Genomic DNA, 19,618 nt, shown 5'->3' with positions numbered 1-19,618 from the left:
ACCCCATCTAGCAGAGCTTACTTCTCCAGACCTGCATGGTCAAACAGCCTGAGATCAGAGGTCTTAGCTGTAAAAAGGCCAGAAAATTTGAAAAGATAAACAAAGCAGAGCTAGAATAAATCAAACCAAAAAACCAAAATCAAAACAGAGATAACATGATTTTATACAGCCTGCAATAAAGCTATAGTCCATGGTACAGTATTGTTCACATTACACTTATTAAGGCTTTGACTACTGGTCTTCTACATGCACATTTTATATACAAATAATCCTCTGTGAGTAGGCATAAATTACTTTACTTTTCTTGATCTAAGCAAGAAAATATTTTCATGCATTTGCTTCTCCTAGTATTCACAATACTTGGCCCATATTCTATTCAAGGATTTCTGGAGAGGGCTAGGTCTATTTATTATCCATCTGAAAATGCCCTTATCTCCAGGAATGTTGTTTGTGCCAGACAGTGGCACTGGCCCCACACCTCTCCACAGTCATATGCAAGAGAGGAGGTGCCACTCCTAAGCCTGACAGCACAATGGTCATGTAAACATAGCAATCCTTGGATTATAAATACTTTATTAAAGCTAACATACCTCAGCTTTTAGCTCATAATTGCCCATGAGTGCCTTAACGAAACATTCAGAATGAAGTATTTTTTTTTCCTCCCATGTCAACTGCTCTGTTACAGTGGTTCCCCCAAAACATACTTTTCCTTTTTTTTTTTTTTTCTGAAAGAAGCACCAAGCTACTGTTAATTCTTCAAGCCTGTGGCTGGGTAGCTCTCACGGGCAAACAAGAACATGTCTGAGCCTTATAACTCTTAAGTGCTCTAAGTCAAAGTCACCATCTCACTTGCACCCTTACCATGAAGTTAAGAGACTGGGCCAGCACCAGTGACAAATGGGGAGGAAGCAGAAACCAGAACTCTTCCATTTCTAGCCCCATACCTGCAGCTTGCAAGTTTGACAGGTTCCCAGAGATCACCAAAGCTGACCTGTAGCATGGCCTGTGTCCCTCTGCCTCAGGGACACCCTGACTTCCCCTGCCCCAGTGTTTTCTTCAGCGAGATGTTCTGGCCAGCTGAAGTTGCACAGCACTCCTAGGATGTGGTAGGCAGCCCTGGGGAGAGCAGCTCCACTATGTAAAGGAAGGGCTCACAGGGAAGTGGTAGTATGGAAAGGAAGCAGTGTAAAGAAGGCTGAGAAAGCAAGCATGGGTGGAGTGAGGAGAGACTCCTCATTTAAGACAGGGCCTGGACTGCTGCCACAGCCCTCTGAGCTGCCATGCATGGTGATATAACTGGGGCAGGCTGTCAACACTAAGCTTTGCCACCATCACATATCTTTGCCTTGCATCTCACCACAACATTTCCCTGTCAGCCACCACCCTTGCCTTGAGCACTGCATTGAAGTATTTCCATTCAACATATACCATGACAATTACTACAAACCAAGTACTGGGTCCTCCTCATTCCCTGGAATCCAAGTAGCTAGAAGAGACTGTCCCTGTCCCTTGCCTTGCTCTCCACTCAAAGTAAGCAAGACAATAATAGAGAGGACAGAAAGAGTGATGCAGGCACAGCCATCTGGTTGGTCTCTTATTGCACAGAGTAGTTGGGGCAGGTAGGGTGTGGCTCACAAAGTCCTTTGAAAAAATCCTACTGGATGTCTGTCCAAAACACTTGCTCCAGAAAATACATTCAGACAGCTCATGTGGATGCTCGGGAAATGTCACCTAGAAACAAGATATGCAAGAGATGAAGGCTATTCTCAATTCAAGTTCAGTCTTCATTCAGCCCCATGGCAAGTTATGCAAAATACAATGTTTATGCCCTGGCAGGTATGATTAAAAGACAGTTTTTTGGTCCTGGGTAGGTTAACAAGAAAGGGTCATGCTAATAATTGCAGAGGCAAACCTTTGAGACTGGATTTAGTTTTAGTTACAGAAAATAATGTACACTGCTTTTGGCCAAGTGCACAGAAGCTTTAAAAATAAAAGACAAAGATCACAGTTAAAGGTCTCAATCTTCAGATGGGGAATATCTGTGAGGAGCAGTCAAACTATTTTTTCATGTGCAATGCATCCTGAAATTTGGTACTTATGTATCAGGCATGAAATCCTTTCTTGTTGATGGTGTCATCTGTATGGAATCGAATCACAATGGAATCCCCTGCAGAGTAGATTTCTTCCAGAGGCTGCAGAAAAGGAAAGAAGACAGTACACAATAGTCAAATATGGAGACTAAATAACTGTCTGCACCATGATACTAGAGTTTAGGCCCACAGTGAAGACAGATTGACCAGTAAACATGGAGACTTGAATGCTCAGTACCTCCTGCCCTTCCTAAGCACATTCCTTTGTTCTTTATGTTTGAAGACTGATGTCAGACCACTCTACAACCCCAGTCCTTCCAGCGGCTTTTTTCACAGACCTCCCTGAATATTCTCATTCCAGTCTTCAGGTTTACTCTAATTTATCATTGTCTTTTAAGGAGAAAACTGGAACCTGTTTTGCAGCTGAAGCTCTCCTGGGGTTCAAATAACTCAGGTACTTATCTTACATGACCCTTCTGGTTATGTCCCACACTATTGTGACCCGCTGCCATCTCCTTGTGCTTCCCTTTCCCAACCATTCTTCATTCATCAGTGTGCAGGTAGGTAGATTACTACCCAGCTGCCTTGAGCTTCTTCACACCAAGCTGCTCTGCCTTTGTTTGCCTTGGTTTCCAGACCATTTCCCCAGTTTGTGAGAACTTCTTCCACACACCTGGTCCCTGACTGTTTCTCTTTAAATTCAATAAGACACATCTCCATTTCATTGCTGAAGGCCTAGAGAAATCAAACACAGACCCTCTGATTTCAAAACCCACATACCATTACTCATGTTAGAATCACTCCTAGTAATGGGGCTGCAGGTGACAGTTTAGGGGACAGCATGCCATCCTAAAGGCAGCAAGCATCACACAGCTCTAAGTCTCTCCACCATTCACCCTTGCATGGCCACAACACAACTTGGCTTGAGCCAGAAAACAGCACAGGATGAAACTGGCCTTTGGAAGTCATTTCCCACATTTCCACAAGACTGATGGCAGGGCTGGGTCACAGCAGCAAGGCACTCTCATCCTGCTGTACCTGGCCCTGGGCTACAAAGGACAGTCAGTCAGGAAGAATTTTCCAGCCAACACTGTGTAACAGAAAATGGCCGTGATCTCCCGAGGAAGGCAAAGAAGCAAAATCCAGCCACAAAGCATTCTCAGTATGAGTTTTGACAGCTGCCCCTCTCCAAAAACAGTATGAGGGTACTTCTTCGGCCCCCTCAGTGATCCCTCTGAAATCCCTGCTCTCATGGCTTACCCCCAAGCCACAGAAGCCTAATGAGCTGATAGAGCTGAAAGAGTTATGTTAATATTAACTCCAAACCAGGAAAAACTGGAAATTCCAAAGTTTAGAGAAGCCGAGAAAAAAAAATTAAACAAGACAGGAAGTGAACAAGATAAATCAGGGAAATGGAAACTTCTTGAAGGAAGACAATGACGTCATAAAATGTCCTTACTAGGAAAATATTAGAAGACATGTATCAGAAAACGCACTGGGGTACTCAACCTTTGTGTGATCATTTTTTAAGGAACTATGGGTACACCGGCATTTTTGGAGTAGCAAATCAAATAACTGAAAGATGCTTAATTTGCCAAAGGATAAATGAAAAGGTGATGAGAAAAACATTAAGAGGTCGTCAGTTAGCCCATTGACCAATTCAAAGTATCCAAGCAGAAGTTTAGATTTGTTACGTTCTGGATTTATTTGTAAAAAAAACGCCGTGTAATCTAGAAGAAAGAGAATGCCATATGTTAAACAGGAGATTTTAAGAGAATAAAAAATCTTGGAAGCATCAGAAACACTCAAGAAAACACAAGAAAAGAAAAAGGGGAAGTGAGAGGGAGGGGAACAAGAGGAAAAATCAGAAAGAGAGTGGGATCCTCTGCAGGTCTTGCCCCCTCTGTTCGCGGCCCAGGCGCCTGTCCCGGGTCCCGGCTCGCTGCCCGCCTCAGCTCCGCCTGCCCCGGTTTCCATCCCAGGTGCGGCCTCACTGCCCAGGGCAGCTCCACCTGCCCCGGCGCTGTCGCTCAATTTGTGTGCCCTGCTCCCACTGCCTGGCCCGCGGCCGCTCTGCCGCCCATGCTGGGGAAGATGCGGTTGCTCTGTCCTGCCGCCTGCTCCGAGGTCACCGCGCCCACCGCACCCGGGGGGGTCCCAGCCATCCCATCCCCGGCTGCCCTGCCCGTGCCACCTGCGCTGGGCACCGCCGCTGCTGCCGGGCTCTCCCACCTGCCTTTGCTCTGCCAGCAGCTGCCGGATCAGCCGCCATCAGCCATGTGGGGGCTACCCACGCTCCGCCTCGGACTCCATGGGAAGATCCCCCTCTGGCGATTCCGGCAGCAGACCCTGCCCACACTCCCACCGAGCCTCGGCGGGATATCCTCCCCTGACACCGTCCTGCTCTGAGTTACGGCCCCTTGGTAACCACAGCTCCAGCTGTTCAGGGAAACTCTCTCTCTGTACAGGAAGCACCTTATTGAAACACTAGGAGCTCAGTTAAAAGGCAGCCCTCTCCAAATTCTTTCTCAAAACACGGGACAAAGGCTACAGAAGGTAAAAAAGTGAAATAGTTAGATGAAGGGATTGCTCTATTTCCGCTCAGAGAGGTTCCCATGGGAGGGATGCGCTGCCCCGCCCCGCGGGAGCCACCAGCGCCCCTGCCGGCCGTGCCCGGAACTGCACCCAAGGGCAAAGCGCCGCAGCCCAAAGGCCGGGACTGGGTCCGGGCTCTGTTTGCTGTCAGTGCCGCAGCTGTTGGTGTTTGTTTGCTTTATTACACACACTAGTAAAGAACTGGTATTCCTATTCCCATATCTTTGCCTGAGAGACCCTTGATTTCACTAGTCTAGAAATTAAGAGGGACGGGGTTTGCATTCTCCATTCCAAGAGAGGCTTTTCTGCCTTCCCGAGCAGACACCTCTCTTGTAAAGCAAGACAAGCACCCACAGGCACTGAGGGGGGCTGCAGGAGGGGCACAAGAAGGCCCTGCAGCACTTGGGCACAAAGGCACAGCAGGTGAGTGCAAGAAGGGAGCAGCAAAAGGCCAAGCTGAAGGCAAAGGCCGGGGCACAGCTCCTACAGCCCCTGAGGGATCAACCCCAGGGCCCAAGGGGGCCCCAGCACCCAGGGCACGGCTCAGCCACAAGCACCTGGCAGAGGCATTGCCCTCCTCAGCAGGGGAGAGCCCACCCAAACAGCCCCTGGCAAGGAACCAGGGCTCCAGCTGCAGGGCACAAGGACACTGCAAGCACAGACAGCAGCACCCTCAGGACCAGCAAGTCCACCCCTTGATGGACATGGATTGGCAGGGCTGTCACAGCTCCCATCACACCAGGGACCCTCCACACTGGAGCCCTTGAGAACATTCAGGGTGGATCTGCATTGAGAGGAGGCATTTCCTGATGGACACAGGGGCCTCTCAATCCACTCTGAATCTTAGACCGAAGGGGGGAAAATTATAAAAATATGTTTGATTAGTGAGGAGATAAGTGGGAAACATGTATGGTTTTATTCAATCACTGTTAGTAGATCTGGGAGATGATGGGTTTGAAATGCATGAAGTTTTATTTGCTCCTTACTGGGATTTTAATTTACTGGGAAGGGATGTGATTGCTAAACTTGGAAGGCAAATTAATATTATAAAAGGTGATATTATAATATTATAAAAGGCCAGTTCTGTGGTACCACTGTATCAAATGTCTAGCAACGCCTACGCTGAAGTGAACCCAGAAGTGTGAGCAGCCCCAGGGAAAGAGGGAAAATTAGATATGGAGCCTATACAAATTACTTTAAAGCAACTAGAACAAGCAATACCCTGTTCCAGGAAACAGAAGGAAGGGCTAACAGCTTGGTATTGAGTCCCTGTTAAAGGCAGGGCTTTTGGAGCCAAGGATGCCTCCCTACAACACTCCTATCCTGCCAGTCAACAAACTGGATGGATAGAAAGGAGGAGGAAACACAGAATTTACAAGGGTTAAAATGAAGATTAAGTGAGGCTGCTGGCCTGGGCCTTCTAGACATAATAATTTGAATTAGAGGTGGGTGTTAAACAGGGTCTTGCCAAAGGAATTCTTGTGCTAAAATGTTTAATTCTATATAGGATCTCCTATAGTTCAAGTCTGGCATCAAGGTAAAGCTTTGACAACCAAAAGAGCCTCTAAATGGATGAGCAGGGCTCGGTTATTACAGTATGAAACTTGGTCAATAGCACAGGAGGATTTAGAACTGAGGACAGGGCAAGGGTTTAACCCAGCCTCCTGTTTGAACAGCCTGGAGAGGGGCTGGCAAGGAACCCAGGACTGCACTCAAGGGACAGAGCTCCAGACCCAGGCTGGGACAGATTGATGATGGGACATTCCCTGGCCTGAGGGAGAAAATGTGTTTGTGGATGGCTCTGCAAGGGCAGCAGAAGGGAAAAGAGCTACAAGACAGGCTGTTATTAAGGAAGGGGAATCAGACACAGCGCAGGTCACCGCCCCATGCTCAGTTCAACCCGCCCAGCTGTGGGTGCTTGTGAGAGCCTGGCACTGAAATGCCCTGAGCAGGAAGGCTTCAATATCTTCTGCTGACACCATGGCACCTAACAGGGGGGCAAAAGCAATTCTCACTGCTTCAGCAACCACTGGAGCAGATATCAAGGCACATTCTCCCACAGGAAGCTGGGCTGGCACACAGCCTGCCCTGGCACTTTGCTGCTGCCAACACCCAGCCAGGACATCGGCTCCTGCCCAAGGAGTGCAAAGCAGCACCACTGGTGGCCAAGGGGCCCATGCCAAGCGTCCCTGAGGCCAGAAACAGCCGCCAGCACAGCTCAACACGGGGGGACCCCTCAGCCTGGCCTCAAGGGCTCTGAAGCCCCGGAGATTTGCACTTCCCGCCCGCAGCAGGAGGATGGGAGGCCGCCCCTGAGCCTGCCCTGAAGGCAACGCAGCAGCAGCCAGGGCTCCACAGCGGGCCAAGCCCCCGCGCCTGCCCACAGATCCTCGCCTGGAATCCTCTGCAATCCTGGCCACCCTCCTCTGCCACCTCCAGCCACTGGGGCCAAGCCTTGCTGCCACTGCTGCAGCTTCAGCGCTGGCTGGGCCTGCACTGCCACAGCTGCTGGGGAACACCAGGGCACAATTCCACTCTGGGGCTCACTGACACCCACACTCTGGGCTGCCTGCCACTGCACTGCTGCAAAATGTACCGAGTGTGGTTCTTTTAAACCTTATTTCTCTGTTCAGGCTTGGTTTGTCTTTGCCTTGGGGAAATGAATTTTAAAGGTTTTTTTTAAGGGGTGTTACACTGCTCAATGGAGATGAGTTTTACATCTCAACAGACTGGGAATAGCCCAAAAGACACCTACAGAGATAACGACCAGCAACAAAACATCAACATTGCCCAGCAACAAACAGCAACCAACAGCTACCCCAGACACTGCCCACGGCAGAGCTGGAGACACCTGGGCTGGAAAAGACTGAGAAGGAAATCCAGGAGTGTGGAGACCAAATTCACAGAGGGGAAGAAATCCCGGTCCAACAGGGAACCAAATACTAAAAACTTACACAACTTGGAAGCAATGAACAGTAAAGCAGTGGATTTAGATTGGTCCAGACTACATAAAGTTTAGGAAAAATCTAGTAAACCTCATGTATCATTGCACAATTTTCTCTGCACAGCCGGGCTATTTGTGAAATAAATTATTTCTGTTGCACATCCTGGCCAGAATCAAGTAATGCCTTGACTCTCTAACACTGAAAATGTTGCAGAGTTTTGGCTCTTCCCACCGTTTTGGTGACAAGATTACATTAGAATGTTTTTTTCTTAATAATCCTTCTTTTGGTCCGTCAGGTTTGGGTCAGGGGTGTCAGAACCAATTTTTATTCTTAGGAGAAGTACAGGCTTTTTGGGTATGTGTGTGCTTGTCTCTTAGTGATGGCACAATTTTGGTCGGGTTTCTCGATGTTCACCTTTATAATGCATTTTGAAAAACTAGAAAAGATTTAAATGCGACGCTTCAACTCATCGACAGTTAACAGAATACTGCTTAAAAAAGGAAAAAATAAAAGACATCCAAAAAAAGCAAGGGAAGGGGGGTGGGAAAGGAACAGGGGGTCACCAGATTACTGTCCTGGAAGAGAAGCTTTGGTTCTAGTCAGGCTGGAGAGGAGCTTTAGAAACGCAAATGAACACTGCTGGGCAAAGTGTGGACAATGCACCTGGGTCTCTTGCCCGGGGCAGGAATTGGGCTGATTCCCTCTGCCCCTCACCCCAAGCTCTGCCTGCTGGCACTGATGGAATTTGCACAGCTCAAGCCAGAGCCCAGGGGGAGGATATCTGACCCTGCAACACAAACGGGTGAAGCTGCAAAAGGAAACAGCAAACGGAAAATGTTGGGAAAACTTCACTATAAATAAATGGGGGGAATCATCCCTCTGCCCACTCCAACATGTGCTGTCACTGTCTGTGTTATATAGGGTGTATTAGAGCACAGATGTTCTTGCTGCCACAAGTTCAGGGAAATCAATTGGGAATCCAAGTATTTCATGATTTAATTAGAGAAAAGTGGTAAATTGATGAAGTCTTGGCTGAAGGGAGCGCCCACAATGGGGAAAAGATGAACGGCCAGCAGAACAAATCCTACAACACCATGGACCAGCCCCTGGGAACCCGAACCAATTCATATCAGCAGCCACAGAACCCATTTCTCATTTCAATGGCATCATTAGATTACAAGCTGCCCTCACAATAATAACCAACCAGACAGCTGCAGCTCCTGACCTTCCTGCCGACCAATCCACTGAAATGAGGAACACAACACTTAACCATGGGATGGGATCAGATCATCTGTTAGCAGAAAAAGGAGGAGTTTGTGGAAAATTAAATGACGCAAACTGCTGTTGGCAAATAGATGACAAAGGAAAAGTGATGAAACAGATAATAAAGGAAAGAAGAAAGTAGCTCATGTACGGATTTAAATGCGGAAAGAATGGGAATGGGACACGGTTTTGTGGCTCCCTGGCAGACCATGGATTAAACGAATGCTGTTTCTCCTCTGATGTGCTACAGCAACTCTCATCTTTGTACCATGCTCCACACCTTGAGAGTGCAGCTCATTCAGCAGCGGAGCGAGGGGATGCAGGTGGCAGCCAGGCCTCCTGATCCTGAAACGGCTACAGAAGGACAGGGAATGAGGGCACTGAGAATAATCCCAAAACCAAAGAAGACTCAGTAAGGAAAAAAGGAAAAAAAAAAATTTACTGTGTGAATCTTCCCGGAGATTGGGTCAGGGAATCGTAGATAAGGAAGGCAGAAACCATCAGTTTCAAAAACTCTTACTAATTAACATGGACTGCTACTCAGACAAAGTCTCGCTGATTTCCTAAACTTCCAAGAGAGTAAAGACTTAACAGAGCCATGAATATCGGCTGTTACACAAAAGTGGGGGTGCACATTAACGAGGACATGCAGTTGGCAGATAGGAAGATCTGAACCTTCCAAGCACCTCAGCCAGCGGGCAAAGGTAGAGGGAGACACAGCCGGGAAAATGAGGATAAAAAGGAGGCTGCGAACTACAACAACAGCAGAGAGCGCACGGCAAATGCCCCACGGCCTCTCCCTCTGCGCAGCAATAAAGTCACTTTTACAGGACTCCTCTGTCTCCTCTGCGCACAGAAACCTCCGGCCACGGCAATTTCCCCGCACAGCCCCGGGCACGGGGCAGCCCCCTCTGTCCCAGCCACAGCAACCGGGCCGAGCCAGCGCTGCTCCGCCAGCGGCTCCTGCCGAGGCAGCGGCCGCAAGGAGACCGCGGGCAGCCGCTCCCGCAGCGCCCTCACGCCAGCGGCAACACGCGCCGGACACGGCACAACGAACCCGCCCGAGCCCCCTGCCGCCCCCGAGGCCCGCAGCCAGCCCCGAGCCCCCGCACAACCCAGCGCGGCTCCCACCTGCGCTGCGGCCGCCTCCGAGCTCCGCCGCCGCCTCACCGCGCTCCGGCCGCTGCCGCCGCTCACGGCACCGCACACACGCTCCCACAATGGCGCCGCTGCCCAGCCACGGCCGCCCTCAGCCCGCCACCGGGGCCCTGCTCCGACCCGCTCCCACCAATCAGCGCGCCACAACCGTGACTGACGGCACCATCGCCCAATCCCAGCCAGGGGCGGGCTCTGCACACGGCACAGCCCCGCCCCGCCCCGTGCTCTCAGGGCCCCCCGGGCTGCGTGAGGGCAGAGCCGGAGCTGAGGAACAGCCCTGGAACGGGCCCGGGTCTGAGGGGGATTGAGCTGAAAACACAAACAAACTTCTCCGCAGCTCCCGCCACGGCTTTCCTGGCACTGCGGCTCCGGTGGCTCCGGCTCAGCGGGAAGCCCTGGAGCCTCACTTCTCCTGCCCGCAATTAGGAGAATCAGGGCATCGCTTTGATTTCCCCCAAAAAAGGAAAACCACCCCAAACCCCGTGTATGAGTCGGGGAGGGGAGAGATTTCTGGCGGAAAACTCCAAAAACTCAGAGCAAGATAATGAGAAGTATGGGTAATAGGTATGTTTCGTGCTGACAAAATGAAAACAGTAAACTATATTGATACAGTAATTAATATTTGGAAATAATAAAACAGTTAAAAGGTGTGATGCCAAGAAAGGGAGAGCAGGGTTTCCATTCCCCGCCCTCCCCTGCAGATGTTCAAGGCAGGAAAAAGCATGAGATAACAGTTATTAAAAATTAACAGAAAGAAAGGAAAATCTGGTTAGGTCCCAGGAAAATGCTAGCTATAAGAGATTTATTGCTTTGATGCTTAAATATTATATTATGATAGTTTTGGCTTACATTGTACTGGCTTGGTGCGCACGTGAGCCCAAAGGTGAATTAAAAGACAAAGAGGAAGAGGAGAGGTCTTCATCCAAAACGACCCCCAAAGACGGGTGTGACCACCAAAAGAGTGGTGGAGCATGCGCGGTAAAGGTCGTGATGAGGGTGGAGGTAGAAGTGTGATGAATCAAAATTGGTAGAAGATAGCATTGACATATGGCACAAAAGGGGGAATTTTCACCTGGCAAGTTTGTACGTGAGTGGCAAGGGTCCCAGAACCCTGCACTCTGTACCCGGCGCGGTTATTTCTGTTTTGCTTATGGGCTACTATTGGAACTGAATTATCCCTTATTTTTAATCAAATTATATTGCCAATATTTCAAGTGTATCCAATTTTATATATTTTCTAAGCTATTGAATTAAATTGCTACCTTAAACATTGTTTGGGGTTTTTTTATGGGGTAATTGGGCAAAGATAACAGGGTGATACATGCATTTGGAAAATTATGGGAAGAAAGAGGTTTATTAACCTGCAGGGGAAAGACATTATCTCTTGAGAACTTAATCTCTCACCTATTGGAGGTGGTGAACTTGCCAAAAAAGTTAGCAATAATACACATCAAGGGGCATGGGGCAGGGTGCTCAGAAGAGGTAACAGGAAACCGACGAGCTGATGAAGAAGCTGGGAAAGCTGCATTGTTGCCAAAAAGCTCTAAGATGCTCCCTTTGCTCCCAGTAACTGCACCACTGCCAGAGAAACTGTCTTTTCCACCAGAGGAACTTGGGATAATTTAAAAGAGTGGGGCAGAGGAAGGAGAGGATAATTGGTTTACAAGGGATGGTAAGCAGTGGATACCAAAAGCTCTGGCCCTGCAATTGTTAAAAAAACTTCATGAAGAGAGTCACTGGGGCTCCCGAGGACTGGCAGAAGCCTTCCTCAAAACGTGTGCTGCTGTGAGTCTTTTTATTCTGGCTAAAGCAAGCTATTGAGGGTTGTTTGATTTGTGCTAAAACCAATAACAGAGTTACAAAGAAACTTGCCAGGGGAGGGAGGTCTTGGGCTGTATGTCCCTTACAGAGATGCCAGGTGGATTTTACTGAAATGCCTGGAGTGGCAAGGTTCAAATATCTTCTGGTAATAGTGTGTCAGTTAACAGGGTGGCCGGAAGCATTTCCAGCCATTTCAGCAACTACAGCATCAGTTATTAAAGTATTTTTGGAACAAATAATTCCAAGATATGGGATTGTGGAAGCAATAGACTCAGATAGGGGAACTCATTTTACAGGAAAAATTCTTCAAGGAGTTATGACTGCTTTAGGGATACAATGGAACCTCCATACCCCCTGGCACCCCTAGAGTTCGGGTGGGTTGAAAGGATGAATGGAGAGATAAAGAAACACCTCCTGAAACTGGTGATAGAAACTAAGATGCCACGGGTACGGCCCTCGCCACTGGTTTTGGCAAGAATAAGGGCCAGACCCAGGGGATATATTCAATTTTCTCCCTTTGAATTAATGTCTGGAATTCCTTACCCTTGTAATTCCCAGCCTAGTGGGGGGATAGAGATAAGTGATGTATATTTGAAACAATATGTGGCCAAGATACTGTCTCTTGTGAAATCTGTTTGACAGGAAGCTCAGGTGGCACAGACCCTGCCTTTGGACTTTGCTGTTCACAACATCCAGCCGGGAGATTGGGTCCCAGTTAAAGAGTGGAAAGAAGCACCCTGGTGGTGAAGTGGCGTGGACCTTTCCAAGCGTTGCTGACCACAGAAACAGCCGTCAAGGCAGATGAACACGGTGGACCCATCACACTCGGGTCAAGGTCACTGTGGCCCCGGAGGTTTGGACATCTCAGCTGGAGGAGAAGGATGGGAAGCCGCGACCGACACTCCGCAGGGGCGGAATGGAGCAGCAGCCACTGCGGCAACATCGGGGGAAGCCCTGTGTGCCTCCCCACAGGCTGCCTGCTGAAACAGTTTGTGTGGGCATCCCTCCTCTCCCATCTCCAGTCACTGGGGGCCAATCCTCACCATCATTGGTTGTTTTTATGTTAAGCTGTTTCTGTGCCTTCTCTCACCACAGGTGGTGTGGAAGACAATGTGAAAGTGAAAATTCGGTTAGGAGATTAGACTACACATTTGGAATGTTTCTCTTTATAATCTTACACTTATATTGTCAGTTAGGTTGGGGGCAAAAGTGGGAAAATAATTTTTAACCTTGGGAGAAGAAGCAGCAAGAACCTTTAACCTTAGCAATTGTTGGGTCTGCAGAGGGCCAGGGTCTGCGGAGGGTCTGCTGGCCATGGGTGGCCAGCCCAGTCGAGCCTAAATGGTGGGTCAGTACCCTGAGTGAGGTCCGTAATGGAACAGGATTTTGGGATGCAGAAGGAAGCCCATGGCAGCTTCATTCTTCTGAAAGAGGCATTTATTGTCCAAAATAGAATAGGAAACATATATGTGGTGGAAAAGCGTTTGTGGCTAGACTTTAGGTTTAGATTGTTGGACCCCCAGCTGCTCTCCTTATGATTGTTCCAGATATCAAGGCAGATGGAATCAAACACATGTTAAGCTCACTAATGGTAGCTGGGTAAGGTGTTCCTTCCATAATTAATAAAAGGATTTTGAAGGCTGTAAAGCAGGGGGGAAGGATAAGTTTTTTGACGCCTTATTTTTAAGCTGCCCCCAAGATAATTCCACAAGTAGGACACATGTAGTCCGTGACTATCAGTGGAAGTGGCAACACCAGAATGGAACTTGAACCCTTTTTAATAGGTTTTGGTCTCTGGATGTAGCAAAACAGGCCTGGGATGTAAGTGCAGGTGGAAACCTCACATGGGAGCTTGGAGATGCAAATTCTGTGATTCTTATGATGGGGCAATTATTGTCAGGGTGTGAAATACAAAGCTGTGCTTTGTGTCAGGTACATACAGGCAATGTGTGTATATGTGATTGTGCTATGTGTGGAGACTGACAATGGGACAGTTGCGAATTCTAATAATAACTGAGGAAAGTAAAGCATGGAAGAAGGCCTTTGAACCTCTCTTTTTTTTGCAATTAACCTTGGTTGATTTAGGAGCATTGGAATTAAAGTGTTAAGGATGTTGCTTTTTGCTTGTAGTTAATCCTCAAAGACTTCTGCAAAAATAAACTTTTGAAGTATAATTTTAGAATATTGCTTGTATCTCTGAAACTATAGCTTTGGAATATATATAAAGGAAACATGCTTATCTCACACCTTAATAAAGCAGAGAAAAGCAGCTTGAGAAAGGAAGATGAACATCAACTGAAGGATTTATAGTTTCGACCAAGGGAAGCTGAACATCACTGTTATGAGATTTATAGTCTTTGCAATTAAAGGGTGGACCCACACCTGGGGAGCTGCACTTCACCATATGGGATACATCTTTCTTCTTTCGGAAACTGGACCACCACCATCTGGGGATAATCCTTTTGGGATACATCCTGAGAAAAACTAAATCACAATAGTGTATAGAATTGTGACGTAAAAATTTGGAGTAGAGACTGCTGATAAGTAAAAATTGGAATAGAAACTGGTGAGAAAGCTTATGAGTACCCCTATAAATACCTGTAATCCTCAACTATTGGTGTGCAGTTGGAGGGAAAACTTCCCCCACTGTACCCAGCGCTGTATTGCTCATACTTTACAATATTAATTAATAAATTGATTGCTGCTTGAATATTGGCCTAGTCAAGCTTCTTATTCATAACACTCAGATACCCCCAATTCTCTCTCAGAACCCCCAGTTCTCTCTGACGAACCCCAAACCCCCTCACATCCCCTCAGCGCTCCCAGTTCTCTCTCAGGACCTCCCCAATCTCCCCTCAGATCCCCTTAAATCCCCTCAGGATCCCCCAGATCCCCTCAGGATTGCCTAAACCCTCTCACGCCCCCTCAGGACCCCCCAAACCCCTCAGAACTCTCCACATCCCCTCAAAACCCCCCAAATCACCTCAGGACCCCCCAGTTCTCCCTCAGGTTCCCCCAAATCCCCTCCCAACCGCCTCCACCCCACTTCTCGCCAGAGATCTCGCGAGAGAAGCAGCGCCGCCATCTTGGTTGAGGGCAGTTCCGCCCGCTCCTCAGAGCCCTCCGCGTTCCCTCATTAATCCAGCCGGGAACGGCGGATTTAATCCGCCTGGAAATGGCGGGATGGAGCCTAAACCCCCTGGGATTCAGCCTAAAAAGCTCCCGAATCCAATCTGGTGCTTCCCATGGATTGGGGCGGTACTTGTGATGGACGGGACGGTGACGTCAGTCCCTCTGGCCCCGGCCCCTTCCGGCGCCTCCCGATCCCGCTCGGGCATTTCCGCGAGCGCTGGGGACGTTTCTGGGCCGGGGCCGGCGCCTGTCCCGGGGCTCCTTCGCCACCGGAGCGTCCCCAAGGTGTCCCCGCCGGGTCACCAATGAGCCAGCAGAACCAGAAGGTGCGACCGGGGGCGTGGGGGTGGGGAGAGAAGGACACGGTGGGGGGAGGGCGCACGGGGGAGGAGGGAGCAGTGGGAGACGGGGGAGGACACCGGGGGTGGCAGTGGGGACGAGGGGATGACAAAGGGACAGAGGGGACCCCGGGAGGGCACAGGGGCCCCTGCAGGCGGCCACAAGTGCCACCAGGTCCCTGACACGTCCCCTGTCCCCATCCCAGTTGCTGAAGGCGCTGGTGTCCGTGGTGGCCACCCTGGGCAAGGTGGCGGCCACCGTGACCGGGTCACACAGGGACGTGCGGCAGCGCGTGTCGCCAAAGTTCCTGCCCGCGGCCCTGAGGAGATTCACCCAGAGCCTCCGTGAGACCCTGGACCACGGCGATGTTGCCTCCATGGGCCACCGTGGTGTCCCCTCCCTGGGCCAGGCCCTGGCCGCCCTCTGGGCCACCCCTGGGACCAACTGGGCCGATGTGAGAGCCGCGGCCAAGGCCTGGCAGGAGTTGGTGGCCGCGCTCAGGGAGAGATGGGACCGGCTGCAGGAGGAGGCAGATGAGCTGCGCAAGACCTGCTGGGACGCGACCCCCTCCTGGGCCAAGCACCTGTGGTTAAAGGCCACCTTCAGGGAGAGGGGACAACCTGGGGACAGCCTGGAGGCCACACCCTGGTGGCTGCCGGTGACCCTGGACAGGGTCGAGGGGGCCTTGGCAGGGGCCACGCACGATGCTCAGGTGGCAGCGGCCACCAGTGAGGAAGAGGAAGCTACCAGCGAGGCCATGGATGAGGCCGTGGTGGCCACCAGCCGGGCGAGGGCGGCCACCTGGAGGGGACATTGGGCAGTGGTGGCCCTGGCGCCGCTGAAGCGTTTGGTGGACGCATGTGACAAAGCCATGGAGTTCACCTGGGACATGCAGACCCAGCTCGAGGAGATTGAGGACACCCTGAAGTGGCCAGAGCAGATGTCCCCCAATATCCTTGAGGCCTTGGTGGCCGACGTGGCTGAGTTTGAGCGTCTGTGGGAGGGCAGCGCCCGCCTGGCCTCACATCACCTGCTGCCGACACTGTGGGATATCCACAACCTCCTCTTGAGTCCCTATGCTGGCCCAGGTGGCCCCGGTGGCCCGGGTGGCCCCGGCAGCCGCGCAGTGGCCAAGCGGTGCCAAAAAGCCATCAAGGACATCCCGAGGCTGCTGCAGAGACAGTGATGTCACTACTGTGATGTCATTGGTGCAGTGATGTCACTGGAGAGACTTGTGGACAGTTGAGTGCCACCAGCTCCTTGAGTGCCTGTGGTGGTTGGACCGGAAATGGGATTTCTGGGATGCTGTGGTCACTACCATCAGGCCAATGGGTGCTGCACCCCTGGCAAGCTCTCTTTGGACTTCCGTCGGGAAAGGCTTTGGATCTCTCCCCCTGTCCCAGCTGCCGGCTGGGCGGGGGGAGGGGAAAAGCCACGCGGCCATGAGGTAGGCCCAGCCCAAGGATGGAGGAGTGCCAAGAGGAAGAGACATCAGGCAGCTCCCCCCAGGGAAGAGAGAGAGAGAGAGAAAGAGAGAGAGCGAGCCGGCGTCTAAATTCGATAGTGGTGTCTGAATTCGATAGCGTTGCTGGCCCAGGAGGAGAAGCGGGGGGGAGTGCCTGGCCAGAACGGCGGTGGGAGTTCCGGTGGGAGTTCCAGAGCTCTGGGACAGGCAGAGACTGAAATTTTTAACCCTTTTCTTGCATGATTGAGACATTGCAAAATGCTGATCCTCCTGGAGCTGAATGAGAAGAGAGATAAGAGATGAGATAAGAAAAGATAGGCCTGAAGGAAGTGGAGAAGACTGGCTGAGTGGGGGGAGAGATGACAGAGTGGCCTTCTGGCTGGACTTTTCCTGTGTGGCCATAGACTGAACCAGTTTTACTCCTGTGACACAGAGACTGCATTTAGGGGGAGGCAGTGCCTCAGAACCAGGAGGGTTCAGTGTGGGGACCCCTCGGCCCCAGGGGGTGAAAAATTGGGGGGGACAGATGTCCCGAAGGAGAGACTGTGCCTTTTTGGAGTGAGACAAGGCACTCTTGAAAGACAACCCTAGAAGCAGCTCTGGTCCATGCACAATGGTGAGAGCACTGGGCATGGAAGGAAGGTGTCACGATGGCAAAGGACTTTCCGGGCGGTGCTGAGTGACATGGGAGCACACGAGGTTTCAACGTGTTTCTAGGGGAAGCCTATGGTGTGAGAAGGACTCCTCTCCTCTTCATGAACTGAAGATTGAGTATTCTAAAGGGTGGTGCCGGACTGAGAGTTGGTGATTTTGGGGGAATGTATTGCATTGGGAAATTTGGTGGGGGGGAGGAGGAAAGTGCTTTTGTAAGGTTTTCATTTTTTTTTCCCTTATGTTTTTTTTTTCTTTCTTCTTTTCTTGTAGTTTAGTTAATAAAGTTTTCTTTGTTTCTAAGCAGGAGCCTGCTTTGCTTATTCCTGGTCACATCTCACAGCAGACACCAGGGAGAGGGTATTCTCATGAGGGCACTGGCTCTGTGCCAGGGCTAAACCATGACAGTGCCACAGCGCTGCATGTCACCAAGAGCCCTTCGAGTGCCACCAGCTTCTCGTGTCACCAGGACCTCATGCAGGAGATCCTGGGGGGTCCTTGTGCCACCAAGAGCCCCCCGAGTGTCACCAGGACTGGCCCAGCCCCCGTGTGCGGGTCCCTGGTGTCACCGGGGTCTCTCTCTGTGTCACACACCGCCCTTGGGCACCCACTGGGACCCCCCTGAGCACCAGGAACCCCAAATTTCATTGTCCTCATGCACTGGGACCCCCCCTCAGGACCCCTCCCTCAGACATCGGGACCCTCTGTGACAGCGGTCACAGGGGTCTTCAGGTGAGGGAAGAGACGAGAATATTGACTCCACGTTCAGAAGTTTTGATTTATTACTTTATTATATATATATTACATTATAACTAAGTAAAAAGAATAGAAAGAAAGGTTTCCTCTCAGAAGGCTAGCTAAGAATAGAATGAAAAGAATGATAACAAAAGGCAGCTCTCTTGGACTCTGTCTGAGATAGCTTGGCCTTGATTGGCCATTAATTATAAACATCCAAGATGGGCCAATCAAAAATCCACCTGATGCATTCCACAGCAGCAGATAACCATTGGTTACATTTTGTTTCTCAGGCCTGAGCTTCTCAGAAGGAAAAAAAAATCCTAAGGAAAGGATTTTCACAAAGATGTCTGCGACGTCACCTTTTTTTATTTAGTTAAATTAAAAAGAAAAGTGTTTGTAATTTTCTCTGCTGGGCTCATGCAGAGGAAAGAACCACTTGACAGGTTATCTGTTGCCAATCAAAGCCTCAGTCAAGTGCTGGTGTGGAATGTAGAACATAAAATTCTATCATATCACTAAAACAATCTTACAAAATAAGAAAATACAAAAGCAATGCAAAGAAAATCCAAGCGCTACAGAAAAATCCATCAATAGTTATCAAAAATCCACTGACAGTCATCAAACAATTTCAAGCAATTTTTTTGAGAATTTCTGGAATGTCTTGGCCACAGCCCTTTATTGAACATCTTGGGCTGACGCTAAATTTTGGCTCTTCAATGCTTTTGAGCTATTTCAATCCTTTTTTTTTTTTTTTTTTTTTCTGAAAGAGCAGCAGCAGCAGACAGCCTGAGAGGCCCTGGGGGACCCTGGCCCTCTTGGATGGATCAGGAACCTCAGACCAGGCCCACAAAATAGCGGCCCCGGTTCTGACGGGGGAAGCGAAGCCCCCAAACCCAACAGGAGGCCGGGCGGTGGCCCTGGCCCAGGGAACCGAGCCAAACAGCCCAGGCCCAGCCCGCCAGGCGGGCTCTGCCTTGTCACAGACCAGCACCCTGCCGCCAGTGCAATCGCAGCATGAGTGACCAAACGCTTCCTGCCCCCAAACCCACCGAGGCATGCCAGCAGTGGGGAATTGAAGCTGCCCCGAGAATCTTCATCTCGGGTCTGGGAATGTTTTTTCCCCACAGCAAGCAAGCAATGATGGGTTTCTGCCGTTCCCTCTTCCTCTGCAATGAAATGCAAAATGTGTTCCTCCCATCTGCCTCCCGGTACCACCCCCACCCCCTCTGGGCTGGGGACCAAAGGCAGAACTTTCGGGAGCCCCCTCCCCCTCGCCGCTGGGGCACGCGAGGGGCGGCAGAGAGATTTGCACCCTGAAAGGGAAACCACCGATCAAACACCCCCAACCCGCCAAGAACGCTGAGCTTGAAAGCCGGCAGCCGGGCCGCGCCCGCACTCAGCTGCCGAGCCGCGCCTCCTCC

General features: G+C 50.3%; 1 protein-coding gene, 1 long non-coding RNA gene and 1 pseudogene across 2 annotated transcripts; 1 reads left to right on the top strand and 2 right to left on the bottom strand.

Moving 5' to 3' along the window:
• Window positions 1-19,618, bottom strand: part of LOC132085574 (zinc finger protein 883-like) — a 211,049-nt pseudogene that overhangs the window by 39,198 nt on the left and 152,233 nt on the right.
• On the bottom strand, window positions 308-10,120 carry LOC132085619 (uncharacterized). Its single transcript, XR_009420243.1, has 2 exons — window positions 10,025-10,120; window positions 308-2,192 (listed from the first exon to the last, which is right to left on the bottom strand). It is a non-coding gene; the product is annotated as an uncharacterized LOC132085619 (long non-coding RNA).
• Window positions 15,215-17,758, top strand: LOC132085597 (uncharacterized). Its single transcript, XM_059491063.1, has 2 exons — window positions 15,215-15,330; window positions 15,549-17,758. Exons 1-2 carry the CDS (start codon window positions 15,310-15,312, stop codon window positions 16,527-16,529), a joined length of 1,002 nt encoding a protein of 333 aa, XP_059347046.1. The 5' UTR covers window positions 15,215-15,309; the 3' UTR covers window positions 16,530-17,758.

This window comes from Ammospiza nelsoni, chromosome 31 (genome assembly GCF_027579445.1).
Source record: "Ammospiza nelsoni isolate bAmmNel1 chromosome 31, bAmmNel1.pri, whole genome shotgun sequence".
In the NCBI taxonomy this organism is placed as follows: Eukaryota; Metazoa; Chordata; class Aves; order Passeriformes; family Passerellidae; genus Ammospiza; species Ammospiza nelsoni.
Note: the sequence above shows the minus strand (reverse complement) of the source record. Positions and strands in the feature narration are given on the sequence as shown.